At 40.4% G+C, this 17,727-nt stretch overlaps 1 protein-coding gene across 1 annotated transcript in view; it reads left to right on the top strand.

Moving 5' to 3' along the window:
• Window positions 1-17,727, top strand: part of MBD2 (methyl-CpG binding domain protein 2) — a gene marked incomplete at its 5' end in the record, with an annotated part of 85,144 nt that overhangs the window by 13,077 nt on the left and 54,340 nt on the right. The window contains one exon of the mRNA XM_080714752.1: window positions 9,257-9,416. Within this exon, the coding sequence (XP_080570878.1) occupies window positions 9,257-9,416 (160 nt within the window). The remainder of the gene's footprint in view (window positions 1-9,256; window positions 9,417-17,727) is intronic.

Raw genomic sequence — 17,727 nt, forward strand, 5'->3', positions numbered from 1 at the left:
CAGTAGCTAAGGGAAATGTTATTTTATTTAAACTTGTATATGTGTAGTATTTATATGTATACATTATGTGTAGGTTTTTAGACCTGAAGGAAGGAGCTATATAGGACTTTTGATTTTTTTTTAGCCGGGCATGGTGGCGCATGCTTGTAATCCCAGCATTTGGGAGGCTGAGACCTGAGGATCACAGTTGGTAGACAGCCTCGGCTAGTTAGTGAGGCCCTCTGCAACTTAGTGAGACCCTGTTTCAAAATAAAGAATAAAAAATAGGGCAGGGGGTGTAGCTCGGAGGTCAGATGCCTCTGGGTTCTGTCCCCAGACCCCCCCCACCACACACACAAAAAAAAAGGATCCTTTTTCCTTTGCTTAAAAACTTACTGTCAGAAATTGTTTTTTAATTATTGGGAAGATAATATTTCAACCTATTTTTTTAAATAGTTATTTTGCAATGAAAGTATTTGTCATTTTAAAAGTTGAGTGGTATAGTGTCTACAATTCTAAAACAATAAAAAAGTACAAGTGGACCTATGAGATATGTTGCAACTATTTATTATTAGATTTCACAGTCCTAAGTTTATTATGTCTGGTTTCTATAGCAGTTTCTAAATGCTTTTTCTACATGTGTATACTTATTTGAGGACCAGTTGGTTACTCTAATTTTTTTTTTTTTTTTTTTTTTTTTGGTGGTACTGGGGATGGAACCCAGGGGCCCTTTACCTCTGGGCTACACTCTCAGACCTATTTTATATTTTATTTGGAGACAGGGTCTCTTAAGCCAGCTGAGGCTGGCTTCGAACTTGTATGATCTCCTTTCTCAGCCTCCCAAGCACGGTGAGCCACCACGCCTGGCTAAGAGTGGGACCTTTGAATCAGAAGAATGGGACCTGAGCCAGGGGTGGTGGCACACACTTGTAATCCCAGTGCTTGGGAGGCTGAGAGGGGAGGGTCACAGGTTCATGGTCAGCCTCAGCTACTTAGTGAAGCCCTCTACAATTTAATACGACCCTGTTTCAAAATAAAGAATAAAAACTATGGTTGGGGGTGTAGCTCAGAGGTAGAATGCCCCTGGGTTCAATCCCTGGTGTGTGTCACACACACACACACACACACACACACACACACACACACACACACACACTGGCTTGAAGTATGCCTTACTGCTTTAACATGGACACATTTAAATTTTCTATAAGCCTCTGATTCCTCAAGCACAAATGTAGGATAAAAATTCAGCTGGGCATGGTGGCGCATGCTTATAGTCCCACTCTTTGGGAGGCTGAGACAGGAGGATCACAGGTTTGTGGCCAGCCTCAGCAATTTAGGCCCTCTGCAACTTAGCGAGACTCTGTTTCAAAATAAAAAATAGGACTGGGGTGTAGCTCAGAGGTAGAATTTCCTGGGTCTTATGCCCAGTACCCCAAATAAATAAATATATAAATAAATAAGTAAAATCTACCTCAAGGGGAGTCTTTTTTTTTGTGTGTGTGTGATACTGGGGATGGAACCCTGGGGGCGTCTACCTCCAGGCTACACTCCCAGACCTATTTTTTTATATTTTATTTGGAAATAGGGTCTCTTAAGCCAGCTGAGTCTGGCTTTGAACCTTCATGATCCTCCTGTCTCAGCTGTGCTTCGGGGGTTACAAACGTGTGCCACCACGCCCAGCATTTTTTTTTTTTTTTTTTTTTTTTTTTTGTGGTACTGGGGATGGAAACCTTCTACCTCCTGGCTACACTCCCAGATCTATTTTTATATTTTATTTGAAAACAGGGTTTCTTAAGCCAGAGAGGCTGGCTTCGAACCTGCCCGGCGGAAAGGTGGTTTTGAAATCACCATTTAGGGCCGGGTATGGTGGTGCATGCTTGTAATCCCAGCACTTGGGAGGCTGAGACAGGAGGATCAAAGGTAGTGAGGCCTTCTGCGCTTCAGTGAGAGACGCTGTTTCAAAATAAAGAATAAAAACCTGGGTGTGGTGGTGCATGCTTGTAATCCCAGAATCTGAGAGCTGAGACAGGAAGATTGCAGTTTGTGGAAGCCTCAGCTACTACTTAGTGAGGCCCTTTGCAACTCAGTGAAACCCTGTTTCAAAAGAAAGAATTTAAAAAAAAAAAGGCTGGGGGTGTAGCTCGGAGGTAGAATGCCACTGGGTTTAGCCTTAGTACCTCCAAAAAAACCCCAAACAACAACAAGAAAAAAACAAAAACAAAAAAACAAAACAAAATAAAGATAAAAATTAAGGCTGGGGTGTAGCTCAGAGGTAGAATGCCCCTGGGTTCAATCCCCAGTATTAATTAATAAATAAATGAATAAATGAATACATGTAAGGACTTTGATAGTATAGAAAATGGTCAGATCAGTAAAATGTCAGTTCCTTTTCCTCAACCAATATAAATAGAAGCATATACTTGGTAATTATGTGAAGATTTATAATATTTCATTATACATACATACGTGTGTGTGTGTGTGTGTGTGTGTGTGTGTGTGTGTGTGTGTCTGGTACTGGGGGTGGAACCCAGGGGCCTTCTACCTCCAGGCTACACTCCCAGACCTATTTTATACTTTATCTGGAAACAGGGTTTCACTAAGGTGCTGAGAGCCTCACTAAGTAGCTGAAGCTGGCTTCGAACCTGTGCGATCCTCCTGTCTCAGCCTCCCAAGTGCTGGGATTACAGGCACGTCCGACTTGCATACTTTAATGTTTACAAACATTAAGAGGCCTGGGGGTATAGTTCAGAGGTAGACCGTTCCTGGGTACAATCCCCAGTACTACCCCAAAATTTAAAACAAATACATAAAGAGTTCATATTTATGTAGTTGTCTCATTTTATGTTTAAATTTTGATACATAAAACAAAGGGCATATATAGGTTTTATATATTTTAAATTAAATTTATATTGAAGGCTTTTAAAGAGGGGCTATGGTCAAAATGGTGTTTTAGTAAGAGCACTGTAGATAGTTAAGAATGCAAAGATATTAGCAAATCATTGAGTCTCTTGATTACTTAAGCTTGAGGGCAGCAGCAGTGGAAAGAAGGGCTGGGTTAGGGTAATTAGTGAGTACCTGAGCAGACATGGGACATAGAAGGTAGGTAGACTGTGCTGTTTTAGTAAAGACTTAACATTTAAAGGTTGAGAGGAAAGGAGTTATAGGAGTGTGTATGCGGCTGATTTTTAGGGAGTTTTTTCCTTGTGTGTGTGCATTTCAAAGCAGTGGTATATACATTTTTACTGATTTGATGGTTTTTGGATTATAGGTTTTACACTTAAGTACAAAATGATAATTTCTATTTTTAGTGTCAGCTAAAATTTGATTTTTAGAGCCAATTGTTACTTAAAGTTGGGGAAATTGTTCTTTGGATACTTAGAAGTAATAAGTAAACTTTAGCATTTAAAGAGGAAGGAAAAAATAAAGTTGCTGTTTCTTTATTCTCAAACCTTTCCATGGCTATGGCTGATAGAAAAAAATCTCTGTAGTACAGAGATTTTTATTATTCCTCACAAAGCACTTCTTTTATTGGTTGGGAGTGCTGCACCTCAGGACATGCGGTTAGCCGTCTAGCTAGTCCCTGGCCATTGGTTGGCACCCTATAGTTCCCCGTCTCTTCCCCTTACTCCACTCTCAGGACCGCCACCCTCATTTCATGCTTTTAGAAATTGAAGGTAAACTGTGTTTACTCTTCTTAATAGTTTGAATAATCATGGCTATCCATGGTATTAAAGTATCATTGAAAACACTGTCTTAGAGGAGTGATTGAAGACTTGTTTCAGGTGCACAAAGGAGGTCTTCTGAAGATGTGCTTCTTACGTATGTCAAGTTGGTGAGCAGGCCGTTCTGTAGTCCTGGAGCTCAGGCTGGGATGACTATTGATGGGTTCATGTGTCAGAAAGCGTGAATACCAGTAATTTTGGGTGACTGTAATTTAGGTATCCTTGGTATCCCATTTAAATTTTTTCCAGATTTGAAAGTCTAGTGCCAGTTAAAATATCTTTCTTTTTGTTAACTTATACTTAAACATCTCTAGGATGGAATGAAGTTTAAGAGTTAAACAGTTTAACTGAAATAAAAGGAAGTGATGTTTACATGATGAAATGTTCTTGTTTGAAGTTGAAGAATCCAGTTCATGCTATTGATTGTTAGTCCTTTCTGTCAGGCTCTTTAAATAGTGAGGAAGAGAAATTAAAGGTGTGATCACAAGTTAGTTCAGGAATGGCATGTCAGAGGGACATCTGATAGGGAATTTTTTTGTGGTTGAAAGTGAAATAGTCTTTCATTACTGGGATTACAAGTTATCACTTTGGACAGAGAAACTGAAAATGACTAATATCCTTCACCGATTTACTTGAGTTTTAAGAAAACAAAGTAATTTTCCTAAGTTATGAATTGGTATTTTTAGAATAAAAGCTCAGTCACTTTTTAAGTCCTGGTGTTTCTGATCCAGACCCACGGCCATCATTTTATAGGGCAAACAGATGGTAACGCAGCCACTCTGGGTCAGAGCAAGCAGAGCCTGTGTCCTCGTCGGCCATGTGCAGGGCTCCTGACTGTGCAGATGGTCTGTATCTCACGGTGGATCCACTGAACTACTCCTTCGAGCCTCTTGCTTGCCTTTATCCTGCAGAGCAAGGGCCCTGGCCTCGGAGTCTCCTGGGGCAGCAACGTTGACTTGTCAGTGCATTGTGTACAAGTTATAGTTGTTACAGAAGAGACAAGGCTTGTACTGCCGTTCTCTGAAAGCAACATTCAATGTATGACAAGGACTCATATCTATTTAATACAAATGCTTCATAGAATTCCCTCCTTATGACAAGAAGTGGTGATTCAGAATGAATAAGAACTTACTAGCTGCCAGCTGACATTCCATTTTCCTTTTGGATATGTAATAGTTAAAACTGCTACCTTTTTTCCTTCATTGCTAATTTATTAGTAGAGTACATTAGGACCTTTTAATTATCCTCTTACATTAAAAAATCAACATATGAATGATTTTAGCCATGTTAAACTACTAATCTAGACCATAGCTTTTGGAATCACAACTCATCAGTAGAGCCTTTTTGTTTGTTTTAGTGTTGGGATCCATCCCAGGACCTTGTGCTTTGAATTCTTAAGTGTTAAAAGTTCTGTGGTTAGAGGGTTGGGTGTCTAAGATGGTTGCATCTCTGATGAGTTTTTTTCTGTAGAGGAATGTTAGAGCGAGACTCCAGTAGGTTTGATCTCTGATGTGTTTGTTTGTGGTGCTGGGGCTGGAATTCAGGGGTATTCGACCTCCAAGTTACACCCCCCGCCCTATTTCTTTTTTTGTTTTTTTGTTTTTTATGGAGCCCTCCTACCTCCAGGCTACATGCCTAGACCTGTTTTTTATATTTTTTATTTGGAAACAGGGTCTCTTAAGCCAGCAAAGCTGGCTTCAAACCTGTGCAATCTTCCTGTCTCCACCCCCAAGTGCAGGGATTATAAGCATGCGCCATCATGCCTGGGTCCCAGCCCTATTTTTTATTCTTTATTTTAAAATAGGGTCTCACTGAGTTGCGGAGGGCCTTATTAATAGCTGAGGCTGTCTGCGAACTGATCCTCCTGTCTCAGCCTCCTGAATGCTGGGATTACAAGCATGCGCCAACACGCCTGGCTGATCTCTGCTGTGTTTTGTTCTGGCTCCGGTAGACTTTTCAGATGCAGTAGGTTACAGTGACATAAGGAACTACTTATTGCAAGCTCAATTTGTAAAATTTGCCAATTGATTTCCTCAGTAACTTTCTATTTGTTTTTAAGCCACAGCAGCACTTAACTTTTTGGTAAAAGTTTCTCTCTGAATATTTTCATCTTCTGGAAAATTAGTTGAAACAAAGTTCACTCTTGAGCTCTGCTCTTTTTTTTTTTTTTTTTGCAGGTCTGGGGATGGAACCCAGGGCCATTTAACCTCTGAGCTACACCCCCTGCCCTATTTTTTATTCTTTATTTTCAAAAAGGGTCTCACTAAGTTGTGGAGGACCTCACTAAGTAGCTGAGGCTGTCGCGAACTGTGATCCTCAGGTCTCAGCCTCCTGAATGCCGGGATTACAAGTGTGCCACCACTCCCGGCTCAGCTTTTTTAAAAATTGTACTAAAGAGATCTTTTGAGGAGTATGTGCTTGAGAATTGTAGTTTTATTTTATGGCGAGATTTAAAAAAATATTTTGAGATATTTTAATAGTTTAATAGTTTATAATAATTTTTATAATTTTTAATAGTATCAGAATTTTCTTTGCCAGTAACTTGGGTATCTGATTATATAAGGACCATATAACTATTCTAGCTTAATTATTTAAGTGATGTAATAGAGTAATTTATTTCTACTTACTTTTCAAATTGATTGGGTCATTTACTTCATTTTTTTAGGTATTATTATCGGTTTTATTTTGAAAGAGTCTTGCTAGGTTGATGAGAGTCTCACTACTTGCTGAGGCTTTGAATCTTCGATCCTCCTGTCTCGGCCTCCCAAGTTCTGGGATTACAGGTGTGCACCACCTCGTTGGGCTCATAGGTATTAATAGACTAAACATGAAAATATTTTCCAGGGGCATTCTACCTTCGAGCTACACCCCTAGCCCTGTTTTTATTCCATATTTTGAAACAAGGTCTCACCAAGTTGCAGAGGGCCTCACTAAGTAGCTGAGGCTGCCCGCGAACTGCGATCCTCCTGTCTAAGCCTCCCAAGTGCTGGGGTTACAAGCTTGCGCCACCATATCTGGCTCAGTTCAATTTTTAAGTGTTACACAATATAACTTTTTTTTTCTAGTGATTGAACCCAGGGGCATTTTGCTTTCAGTCTCACCCCAGTTCTTTTTATCTTGAACCAGGGTCTTGCCAAGTTGTTGAGGGTCTCACTATATTGCTGAGGCTGGCATGTACCAACACACCCAGCCGCAGTATGACTTTTAAGTCAGCGTAGGATTTGTCATGCCAGTGTGTTTGGAAATGAAAACCACATCCTCAATTGTAAATTTGATAAAGTTTTTGCTTTAAGAAAGTTACTTTGTTCAGTACTAGGCAGTGATGTTCGGGAGTTTTAAAAAGTGGCATTGTAATGTCTGGTTGTTGGATTCATCAAGGAATTGTATAGGGATTTACATGAAATAGAATTGCAGGGGATCCTAATTATTAACTTGGATTGGACAATAACACAAGGCTCCTGAGGAAGGCTGGCATTTTACGTGGGCCTGGAGGATTCCATCGCCCCTTGAGAGCAGGGTGTTGATTCAGCCCATCCTCCTCTCCAGAAAGACATTTCTGGAGGGCCAAAGGTACATGGCATATGTTGGTGACTTTGAGTTTAGAAAGCTGGGCTCTAGTTTGATGGGAAAAGAATGTGGAAAATAAGTAATATTTTTCAGAAGAAAAGGCCTTTGATGTTTTATTAAAGAAGTGAAGCTACTTTGTCAGCATTGAAGAGTGCACATTTAGAGCTTGAACTTGGTACTGGATGTGCGGCTGGGGGCTACTGAAGTATTGTGATGTGATCATCTGTCTTGGAGGACTAGGTCCCAGCTGGGCATGAATTCTGCTTATTGATAAAGATGGGAACACAGGAGATCAGGTTAGGGGGTGGAAGTACTGTCACGTTTTGGACAGTATTTAAAGTGACTTGTTGTTTTGTGGTACCAATCACATTGGGATCTAGGTTAGAATTGGATTTGCGGAGTTTGCTGTGTGTAATCCTGTATTCTACTCCCCGTGTGTTCTGGGTTTTGCTTTCTTTGTTCTATTCTGTTATGTTCTGGTTGTTGTTGGTTGTTCTCCTCACCTGCTCTTTTTATTTTTGCAGTGCTAGAGACTGAACCAGAGCCTTGTGCATGCTAGACAGGCAGTCTACCCCTGAGCAGTGTGACCAGCCCTTGTCTTCATATGTTGGCTGGATTCTCCTTACCTGGAATTGGTTTGGTTTCAGGAATACTTAAATCATGTGATTGAATTACCACAATTTTCTTCTGGTGATATATCATACTGACTCTAACAGTTTGTTCTAGCACATTTAGCTCAGAAAATTTATTAGATAAAATTATGGGGTCATTCTTTTTTTATAAAAGTTCCATAAAGATTGATGTTAGACAGGAAAAACTTTTTAAGAATGACTAGTTCTCTGTATAATTCTAGAAATTTTTAGTAGTTTTATAGTTTTGGCAAGATTTATTACAGGTAGTAAGCTTTTTAAAATTTTTATTTTGATACTAGAGGTTGAACCTAGAGGCATTCGACTTCTGAACTATTTTTATTTTGAAACAGGACCTCACTAGGTTGCTGAGGGTACTAAATTGCTGAAGCTGGCCTCAAACCTACATTCTCCTGTCTCATCCTCCCAGGTACGGAGATTACAGGTGTGTGCCATTGCACCTGATAGAAATTATTTTTGACACGCTTCTCTATGGTGAGAATTGGCTAACAAAACTCATGTCTGCCTTGAATAAGTAGGTTCACAGATGTTCGCCTAACGGTTTTTTTTTTTTTTTTTTTTGGTCCCAATTTCTTTAGTTTTATTTAAATGTAAAGATTCAGGAAATATTTTTCTATTATATATTATGAGCCCAAATCAGATACATGGGGGCAAAGTGTGTGTGTGTGTGTGTGTGTGTGTGTGTGTGTGTGTGTGTATGAATGTCTGTTACTTAACAAGGGATACTTTATAATTTATTAATAAATTCTAATTCCTCTTGGCAGTGTCTATGTATATTATTTATGGGGGCAAACCCAAAACCCCCAGTAGTTTCAAAAGTCATTTTGGGGCCGGGTGCCTTGGCACATGCTTGAAAGCCTAGTACTTGTTGGGAGAATGAGGTAGGAGAGTCAAGCCACCATAGCAATTTAGTGAGAGCCTGTTTCAAAATAAAAGATAAAAATGGCCACATGTAGCTGGGAGGAATACCTCTAGGTTCAATAAAAAAGTCAACGGCTTTAAGGGACGCTTGTCTCCACCTGAAGACGTTCGCAGTGTGCACCTTGTGCGTGTTTGGATTCCCGGGCGTTGCTGAGGGACCTACTAGAGGGATTACCTGTTGCAGCATCTGTTTGCGTGTGCCTGTGCTGCACCTAAAGGGGTCTTGCGTTAGATGACACACTATCACTTCTTACGGAGAAGTTAGGACTTCCTTTAAAACTTAAACGTTTCTTTTTTAAAAATATAAAATTATAAGTGGTAGCAGTTGTGCCAGAAAGGAAGGCATGAAGAAGAGATGTGAAGAGCTAGGTGGTCGTCGCTGCCGTGTGTACAATTGACCGTCTCTCTCTTCAGTCCTAGTGGCAAGAAGTTCAGGAGCAAGCCTCAGTTGGCAAGGTACCTGGGAAATACTGTTGACCTCAGCAGCTTTGACTTCAGAACTGGAAAGATGATGCCTAGTAAATTACAGAAGAACAAACAGAGACTGCGCAACGATCCTCTCAATCAGAATAAGGTTGGTTGATTGACACAGAGTATGCGCTACTTCAGGAGCGCTCCAGAGCGGACCGTGTTGTGAGCACGTCACTGCGATTTTGGTTGTCTGACTGTCTTCCTCCGTGTCACAGTTTTTCGACTGTGTTTTCTGGTATTTGGCGGTACCTGCACAGAGAGAGGACAAGCAGATTGTGCCCAGTAGAAAACATTTCAGTATCTTTCTTCTTTTATTTATTTATTTTTCTTCAATACTGGGGATGGAACCCAGGGGCATTCTACCTCTGAGCTACACCCCAGTCCTATTTTCCTATTTTTTATCTTTTTTATTTTGAAACAAGGTCTCACTGAGTTGCCAAGGGCCTGAGTAGCTGAGGCTGGTTACGAACCACAATCCTCCTGTCTCAACCTCCCAAATTCTAGGATTATAAGGGTGCGCCACCATGCCGGGCTATTATTTCAGTATCTTTCTAGGCCAACATACAGTGTACCTTTTGGCCCTTTGGCATTAACTTATCTAAGATATCTTTGTTAGTATTAATTGCCCACTTTCCCCCCCTCTTTTATTTTGAAACATGGTCTCACAAAGTTGCTGAGGCTGACTGGCCTCATACTGGTGATCCTCCTGTCTTAGCCTCCCAAGTACTGGAATTAAAGGCATGCGCCACTACAGCCGGCCACTCTCTTTTCCTGAAGTAATTCTTCTTGCCTAAAAAGAGGCCAAATTTTAATGTGTCAAGTATCCTTACCACATAGTTTATAATTACCTGGTAAGTTTTGGTTCAGGAATTGAGCAAGGGCAGTTTTTATTTTGACTTTTGATGTTGAAGAGTCTGATTCTTAGGCATAATATTTTTGTTCTAATTCTGTGATTGAAGATTTTTCCATTAGCTCTAAGTTTAATTGAGCTGTTTAGTTGATAGTTTATTTGAAACGTGATATCAGTTTAATTAAAATACCCAATATTTACAAAGAACACTTCTTTTCTTCCAAGTACAACTAAATATATGTGTATCTACAAGTGATTCATTGACTTGTTTAGTCTTTCCAAGGTTTTGTGAGTGTGTGTGTGTGCGTGTGAGAGATGCTAGGATTGAACTATGTGTTGCGCCTGCTGGGCAAGCGCGCTGCCACTGAGCTGTACTCATAGACCTTTTTGAGACTATTTAACCAGGTTATTTCCATCTGTACCGATAATGTCAGTATCGAACCAGGAGCTGATGTTGACGTCACTACTGTGGCTGCCTAGGTCAGCTATTTTAGTAAGTGGATCTTTAGTTAAAATGTGTTTTCTTTATTCCTGTGGGTTTTAAAGATCTGTGTGTGTTGCCACTACCATTGTCTCACTTGAATGGTGAGGGAGTGATGAAGGGAGAAGCTGGGCTTTTCTTTCTTGGGGTATGACTGATAGAATAACCCTGCATGACTGTTGGGAGTGCTATATTTGTTTTAAGAGCCCAGAGGCAGCGCGGCAGAGTAGAAATACCCAGGCAGGGATGTTTTGGTGAGCTGGCTCTGCTCCTGATTAGCTGATACAGTCATAGGCAACTTTCTTAATCTCTGAGGGCCTCAGGCTTCTCATTTGTAAGATCGAGGTAATAAAATACTTTGTCACACTATTGTAAGGAGTCAGTAGGAATTTATATAAAAATAGCCAGCAAGGTAGATAGGCCTTGCTTTTTCCCTTTGCCCCTTTCCTAAATGGCCATTTTCCTGCGCAGTAAGCCACTGTGGTAAACAGAATTGGTAGGTGTTCAGTGTAGGAAACTTTACAACCCAAGCTTTCTTTCAAGATCCCTGTCTTTTTACTTTTTCTGAAGAGTATGGGTTCTCTGCTTCATATTGATTTTTATTTAGAATTTACCTTTTAATGGTTAATTTCTAAAAATTGGTATGGCGGTCAGAATGCATTATATCCTCACAGAGTTTATTGTACTAGTTTTCATGAGGGTATTGGCAGGTACCTTGCTCAGAGGGACAGAATGGGAAGGGAGAGCTATGCTGCTTCTTGATTGCATAGCTTTGGGGCTGGTTTCGGTTAATAGTTGGGAGGCTTTCAGGATAGGAGGTGGTGGTAGGAAAGGGGAAGCTCAAGTAGCAGAAGCGAGGGCAGTGTGTGTGTCTAGATGACTCCCGTAAACTCTGATTTCATCTTAAGGAAACCTTCATTCTGGGTTATTTTGCTTCTTAAATGTATAGAGGAAAATTAAAGTTTATACTTTTAGAACTACCTTTTAAAAATCATAACCACAGTGCTGGGTACCAATAGAAGGTGCTCAGATATTCATGAAATGAAGAGAACGCTTGCACGTTACCCTTTTGTTTCCAGAATGACAGTTTAGCTAACTACATTTAGTGTGATGTGCAGATTTACTTCCTGACAGTTGCAGTTCATTGCAAACCCAACACTAACCCGTCTTCAGTTTGTGTGCACCTTACCTCTAGCTGCGCTGGACCGCCATCACGCTCAGCCATCACCTTCCGCCCCGGCATGTGCTCTCAAGATCCTGCTTGCTCGCATGCTGCTCCTCTGCTTGGAATGCACTCCCCTCCCCCTCCATCTGGTGAACTCCTCCTCATCCGGCCCAGCTCCACTGTCTCCATCTCTGGGAAGCTTGCCCTGCGTCCTCCGGAATCAGTTCCTGCTTCCATAATGCTTTGCTGGTGCTTGGCCATTGTATTTCTGATGTCTGCTTCAGCTAGACTGTGAGCTCCCCGAGGGCAGGAACCCTGCTTGTTGCTTTTGCTTTTGTATCTGTAGTCCAAAGCCTAGCACACGGTAGGTATTCAGTCAATGTTGCTAAGTGTTTATTTGATTTTCAGAAGTTTATAGTGATAATAAATGTCTATTAAATAAATTAATATACCATACATTATTTTGGAAATGCCTTTCTTTTTCATTATTTTCTGAACTATATTTGTGGCATAGTTAACTGAATTATGTTTTTTAATGCTAGTATAATATAAAGAAAGCTGGGAGATTAAAATTAATAGTAATTAACAAAAATCTGAAGTAATATTTTCTCATAGTTGCAAGCTCGGCTAAAGTACATTATTAATTGTGTTACTTCTGCCGTATTTTAAAAAGCTGTAAGAATTAAGCTAGCCTGGTGGCACATGCTTATAATCGCAATACTTGGAGGCAGAGACAGGAGGATTGCAAGTTCAAGACGAGCCCAACAACTGAGGCCTTCAGCAACTTAGTGAGACCTAGTTTAAAAAGAAAAAAATACAGTAGAGTTGGGGCTGTAGAATGCCTCTGGGTTTAATCCATAGTACGTGGAAAAAAGTTCTAAGATTAAGTAGTTAACAAAATAAACTTTGAAACAGACTAAATTTGAGTTTATATTGACTGGTTATAAACTATGTTCTTAGTATATTTTCCATTATCAAATGTGAGTTTATTGGTAATAAGTCCTATTTTCAAGTATGATTGGAAAAAGATATCTTTTGAAGATCTTTGCAAAGTAATTTTTAACTATTTAGGGTATGTAGGTAGGGTTGGGTGGATATTGCCTTTTGACACATTTATCAAATAATATATATCATTTTAGTATCTATATTATTTATATACATAACTATTTATATTATTTAGATATACCTATCTATTCTCTCAGTACCTATTTCTACACGTCTCAAACTCAGCCTTACCCTGAAAATTGATCTCATTCTTGGTTATATTCTGCTTTATCAATCCTGCCACTGCTGTAATTATTTCTACCCAATTCCCATCTCTTCAACTGACAAAGAAGAATTAAAATACCAAGGGAGTTCTTTAAGATCTTACATTAGGTTAATTAAAAAAAAAAAAACTACAGGAAGATTTGGAACTTACCAACTCAGAGTTAGTATTTGAAGTCACAAGCTGCTTTTGTTTATTCCAAGGAAGAAGTTATAGAGCAACGTCTCCAGGGAGACTTTCTGTGATGATAGAGTCTTTTAGCCATAGTCACATGTGGCTTTTTAGTACTTGAAATGTGGCTGGTGTGACTAAATTTTTAGTTTCTTTAAATTTATTTTATTTATTTTTTGCAGTGGTGGGAATTGAACCCAGGGGCATTCTACCTCTGAGCTATACCCCCAGACCTATTTTATTTTTTAGTTGGAAACAGAGTCTCAGTTGCTTAGAGCCTAAGTTGATGAGGCTGGGTTTGAACCTGTTATCCTCCTGTCTCAGCCTCCCAAGTACTGGCATTACAAGTGTGTGCCACCATGTCCGGCAAAGAAGCAGGGTGTTAGCCGGGTGTGGTGGCGCACGCTTGTCATCCCCGTGCTTGGGAGGCGGAGACAGGAGGATCGCGCTGGTTTGGATCCAGCCTTGCTGGCTTAAGAGACCCTGTTTCCACATAAAAAAGTTAAAAAATAGGTCTGGGAGTGTATCCCGGAGGTAGAAGGGCTTCCAGGAACCCCAGTACCACCAAAAAAAAAAAAAAAAAAAAAGCAGGATTTTTTTGTTTTTGTTATTTTGGTGCTGAGGATTAAACTCAGGGGCAATCTACCTCTGAGCTATACCAGTAACCCTTTTTTATTTTTTTTTATTTTGAAACAGGATCTCACTGGTTGAGGAGAGCCCCACTACTTGCTGAGGCTGTCTTCGAACCTGTGATCTTCCTGCGTCAGCCTCCCAAGTACTGAAATTACAAGTGTGTGCCACCGTGCCCAGCTTATTTTCTATGAATTTAAGTATCCGTTTGCACCTGGGTGTGAAGGTGCAAGTTTTTAATCCCAGCACTTGGGAGGCTGACACAGGAGGATCTCAGGTTGGCAGCCAGCCTCAGACACTTAGGAAGGCCCTTCGGAACCTAGCGAGACCCTGTTTCAAAAAGTAAAAAAGAAGAGCTGGATATATAGATCCAAGGTAGAATGTCCTGGGGATGATCTTTAGAACCCCCTGCCCCTGCATGTGCACAAAACAGCCACTTGTGCTCAGCACTGTGGAGAGCACAGTTCCAGAGCTATGCCTCTGAAGGTAAATAAATCAGTAAACCTTTGCTTCAAAAGCTAAACAATGTCCAGGCATTTATGTAGGTTTTGACTTTTCAATAAGGAGTTGTTTCAAGGTTTCAGATATAGGAAACCTTTTAAAAACATTTTTAAGCCGGGCGTGGTGGCACACGCTTGTAATCCCTCCGCTTGGGAGGCTGAGACAGGAGGATTGCACAGGTTCGAAGCCAGCCTCAGCTACTTAGTGAGGCTCTCAGCAACTTAGTGAGACCCTGTTTCCAAATAAAATATAAAAAATAGGTCTGGGAATATAGCTCGGAGGTAGAAAGCCTCTGGGTTCCACCCTCAGTACCACAAACAAACAAAAAAAATTTTTTTTAAAAGAACATGGAGCTTTGTAAAGCCAAGATGATAGTTTCTAGGAAAATAATTGGAGACACTTGAGTAGATAAAGGAAGCTGCAGTGGTTCTGACCACTGTGTGCAGGGAACTTCATGGAGCTTGCTTTTGTTGATAGGACTTTTTATTTTAATTTTTATTTCAGATATGTAAACATTAAATGGAATTCCTTGTGTTTCAAGCTCTTAACATGAAGGTTTTATAAGTTAAAACTACAAAACTAATAATATTGAAGTTCCCTAAACTTAAGGTGAACTGTAATGTATTTTAATATGACTATGGTATAAGACAAGCTATTTCTGAGTTTGGCCTTAACATCCTCCCGATACCTTGGAAAGACACTTCTTTTGTCACATTCTCTATTTACCCAAATATGATACATTTGGAAATAAAGAGCATCATATTGTCTTGAGTGGGATGAATTGTATTATGTCAGGTCTCCCATTATTCATTTCTCCTGAATTGCTTGAAGTGAAAGTTGAATAGCTGTATCTTAGGTTCTCATCACAAAATAATAAACTTTTGTAAGGAGCTTCTATTTCTTGGGGGCAGCACCTGTGCAGTTTGAACTACTGACTGGTTAGTGATAATGAGAGTCGGATTTGGTTATTGAGTATCAGTGGGGATGAAGTATGAAGGCTGGATTCGGGAAAGGGTGAAACTGGAAATAGACTCAATGACTGTGCAGTCCAGGTAAGTAATGTGGCCTGAACTAATGCTAAGGCAGGAGATATGCAAGGGTGAGACTCAAATCAGGAGAAATTAGTAGATGTAGGTAGCTGGTGATTAGAGAGAGAGGGAATTGTTGTCTGCTACAATTCTGAATTTGGTCACTGGCATTGTTTGGTTACAGTCTGTCTCCTAGAAGTTCATGTGCTAGACGCTTGGTCCTTAGTATGATGGTGTTGCCATGGTGGAACCTTTAAGAGATGAGGCGTAGTGGAAGGTAATTGGGTAATGGGGCTCCGCCCTCACCAGTGGTCTCAGGGAGTGTGTTGGGTTTTGAACAACCAAGGAGTAGGTTGTTATCAGCAAAGGGAGCCTGTCCCCTCCTGTCTCCTGCTTCCTTGCCTGGGTACCCTTGTGCTTCAGGACTGCTTCTGCCATGCTGTGACTCAGCCAGGGTCCCTCACCAGGATGCTGGCACCTTGCTCTTGGGACCCCCCCCCCCCACCAGAACTATGAACCAAATAAACTCTTTTGATGTATTATTGAGCCTTGGCTATTTTGTTAGTAACACGAAATTGACCACGTCAGTCAGTTGTGGGCAGGATTAGATAAGGATACCGGCCAAGCACAAGCTTGGAACAGAGTGAGGAATTAAATTATGTTTCCTGGATTTGGGAAAGGATCTTGTGACCCCTCAAGGATTTAGAATTCATATCCTAGTGATTTGTCATTGGGATTGTCCAATGTAGGAGCAAACAGAAGAAAATTATTCTGTCACTCTGTAGGCATGCAGACAAAATGCATAAACTAATCTTGTGTAGAGTTAGAAGGACTTTCTGGAAAGGTAATAGGTAAGTCAAGATGATGTGGCATTTTAAAACGTTGAGGATTTTGTTAAATGCCATGGAGAGATCAAGACTGTTACTCAGTGGGATTTCGAAATGAGAAGGCAACTGGTGACCTTTACATAACCAGCTTCAAGATACAGAAAGGATCAAAAATCATATTTTGAATGCCAGAATGTTTCTGGGAAATAAGAAATTAGAAACAAGATGTGCCTGGTTTTGTAAATATTTTAAATTTTTGATTTATTATTTAGTGGAATAATGTGAGCAGATAGTGAAAAGGATATTCCACGAAAAGGATATTCCATGAAAAATGTTTCCTTCTCTTTCCTGTTGCCTACAGGGAGTGTGTGTGTGTGTGTGTGTGTGTGTGTGTGTGTGTTATTTAGCTGTCCATAAAAATGGTTAGTGTACTCGTAGGAAGCTAAGAGTGGTGGAAGAGGGAGGGCATCCTTCATAAGGAAAATTAATAAGGGACATTATTACTGTTTTTGTTATTTTTTTCTTTAAGGATTGAAAGACCTGTATGAAGGAGTCAATAAAGAGGCAGGGGGTTTCTAACCTGAGAGCCATGCCTCAGGAATATCTCCAGAAACCTTTGAATTCTATATAGTATTTTTTAGTGTTGAAGATTGAACCCAGAAGCATTCTACCATGAGCTGTATCCCCAGCCTTATTTTAGTTTAAAACAGAGTCTCACTAGCTGGATGTGGTGGCGCACACTTGTAATCCCAGGATTTGGGAGGCTGAGACAGAGATGGATCATGGTTTGCAGACAGCCTCAGCTTCTTAGGCCCTTTGCAACTCAGTGTGACCTTGTTTCAAAATAAAGAATAAAAAATAGGGCTGGTGGTGTAGCTCAGAGGTAGAATGCCCCTGGGTTCCATCCCCAGTACTGCAATAAATAAGTAAAATAAAAATAAAACAGGGTCACACTAAGTTGTGGATGGCCTCGTTAAGTTACTGAGGATGGCTGTGAACCTGTGATCCTCCTACCTCAGCCTTCCAAGTACTGGTATTATAAACACGCACCACCACGCCCAGCTCATGTGTGCATTTTTCTAAGAGTTTATCTTCACCAAATTTTCAAAGGAATCTCTAGCTAAAAAGCTTGCGAACCACTGATTTTAAAGCTATGATGGATGTGAAGGAATAGGTGAGGGGTTAAGTCACTTGTTATAGCTCAAATTAGACCTTGGTTGACTGGATTTTTGGTTATTGAAGTAGTGCCTTTGTGGGCTGACATCTTTCTCCAAGGGATCCCCTTGCTAATTAGCTACCACTGAAAAGCCTTATGCTAGGAACATTCTGATTACCAGTTGCTAGGAGGGCAGATTGTGGTAAGAATTGACTCTTGGCTTCCACCTTCCTAAGAGTTCCATTTAATCTGAATACAAAGACTTCATTCACAAACATTTCTGGCCTATGGAGAAAGTAGTTGAAATCTTTCCCAAAGATACTGGGGATTCTCTCTGT

The sequence above is a fragment of the Muscardinus avellanarius genome (assembly GCF_963383645.1).
Source record: "Muscardinus avellanarius genome assembly, chromosome: 17".
Lineage (NCBI taxonomy): Eukaryota > Metazoa > Chordata > Mammalia > Rodentia > Gliridae > Muscardinus > Muscardinus avellanarius.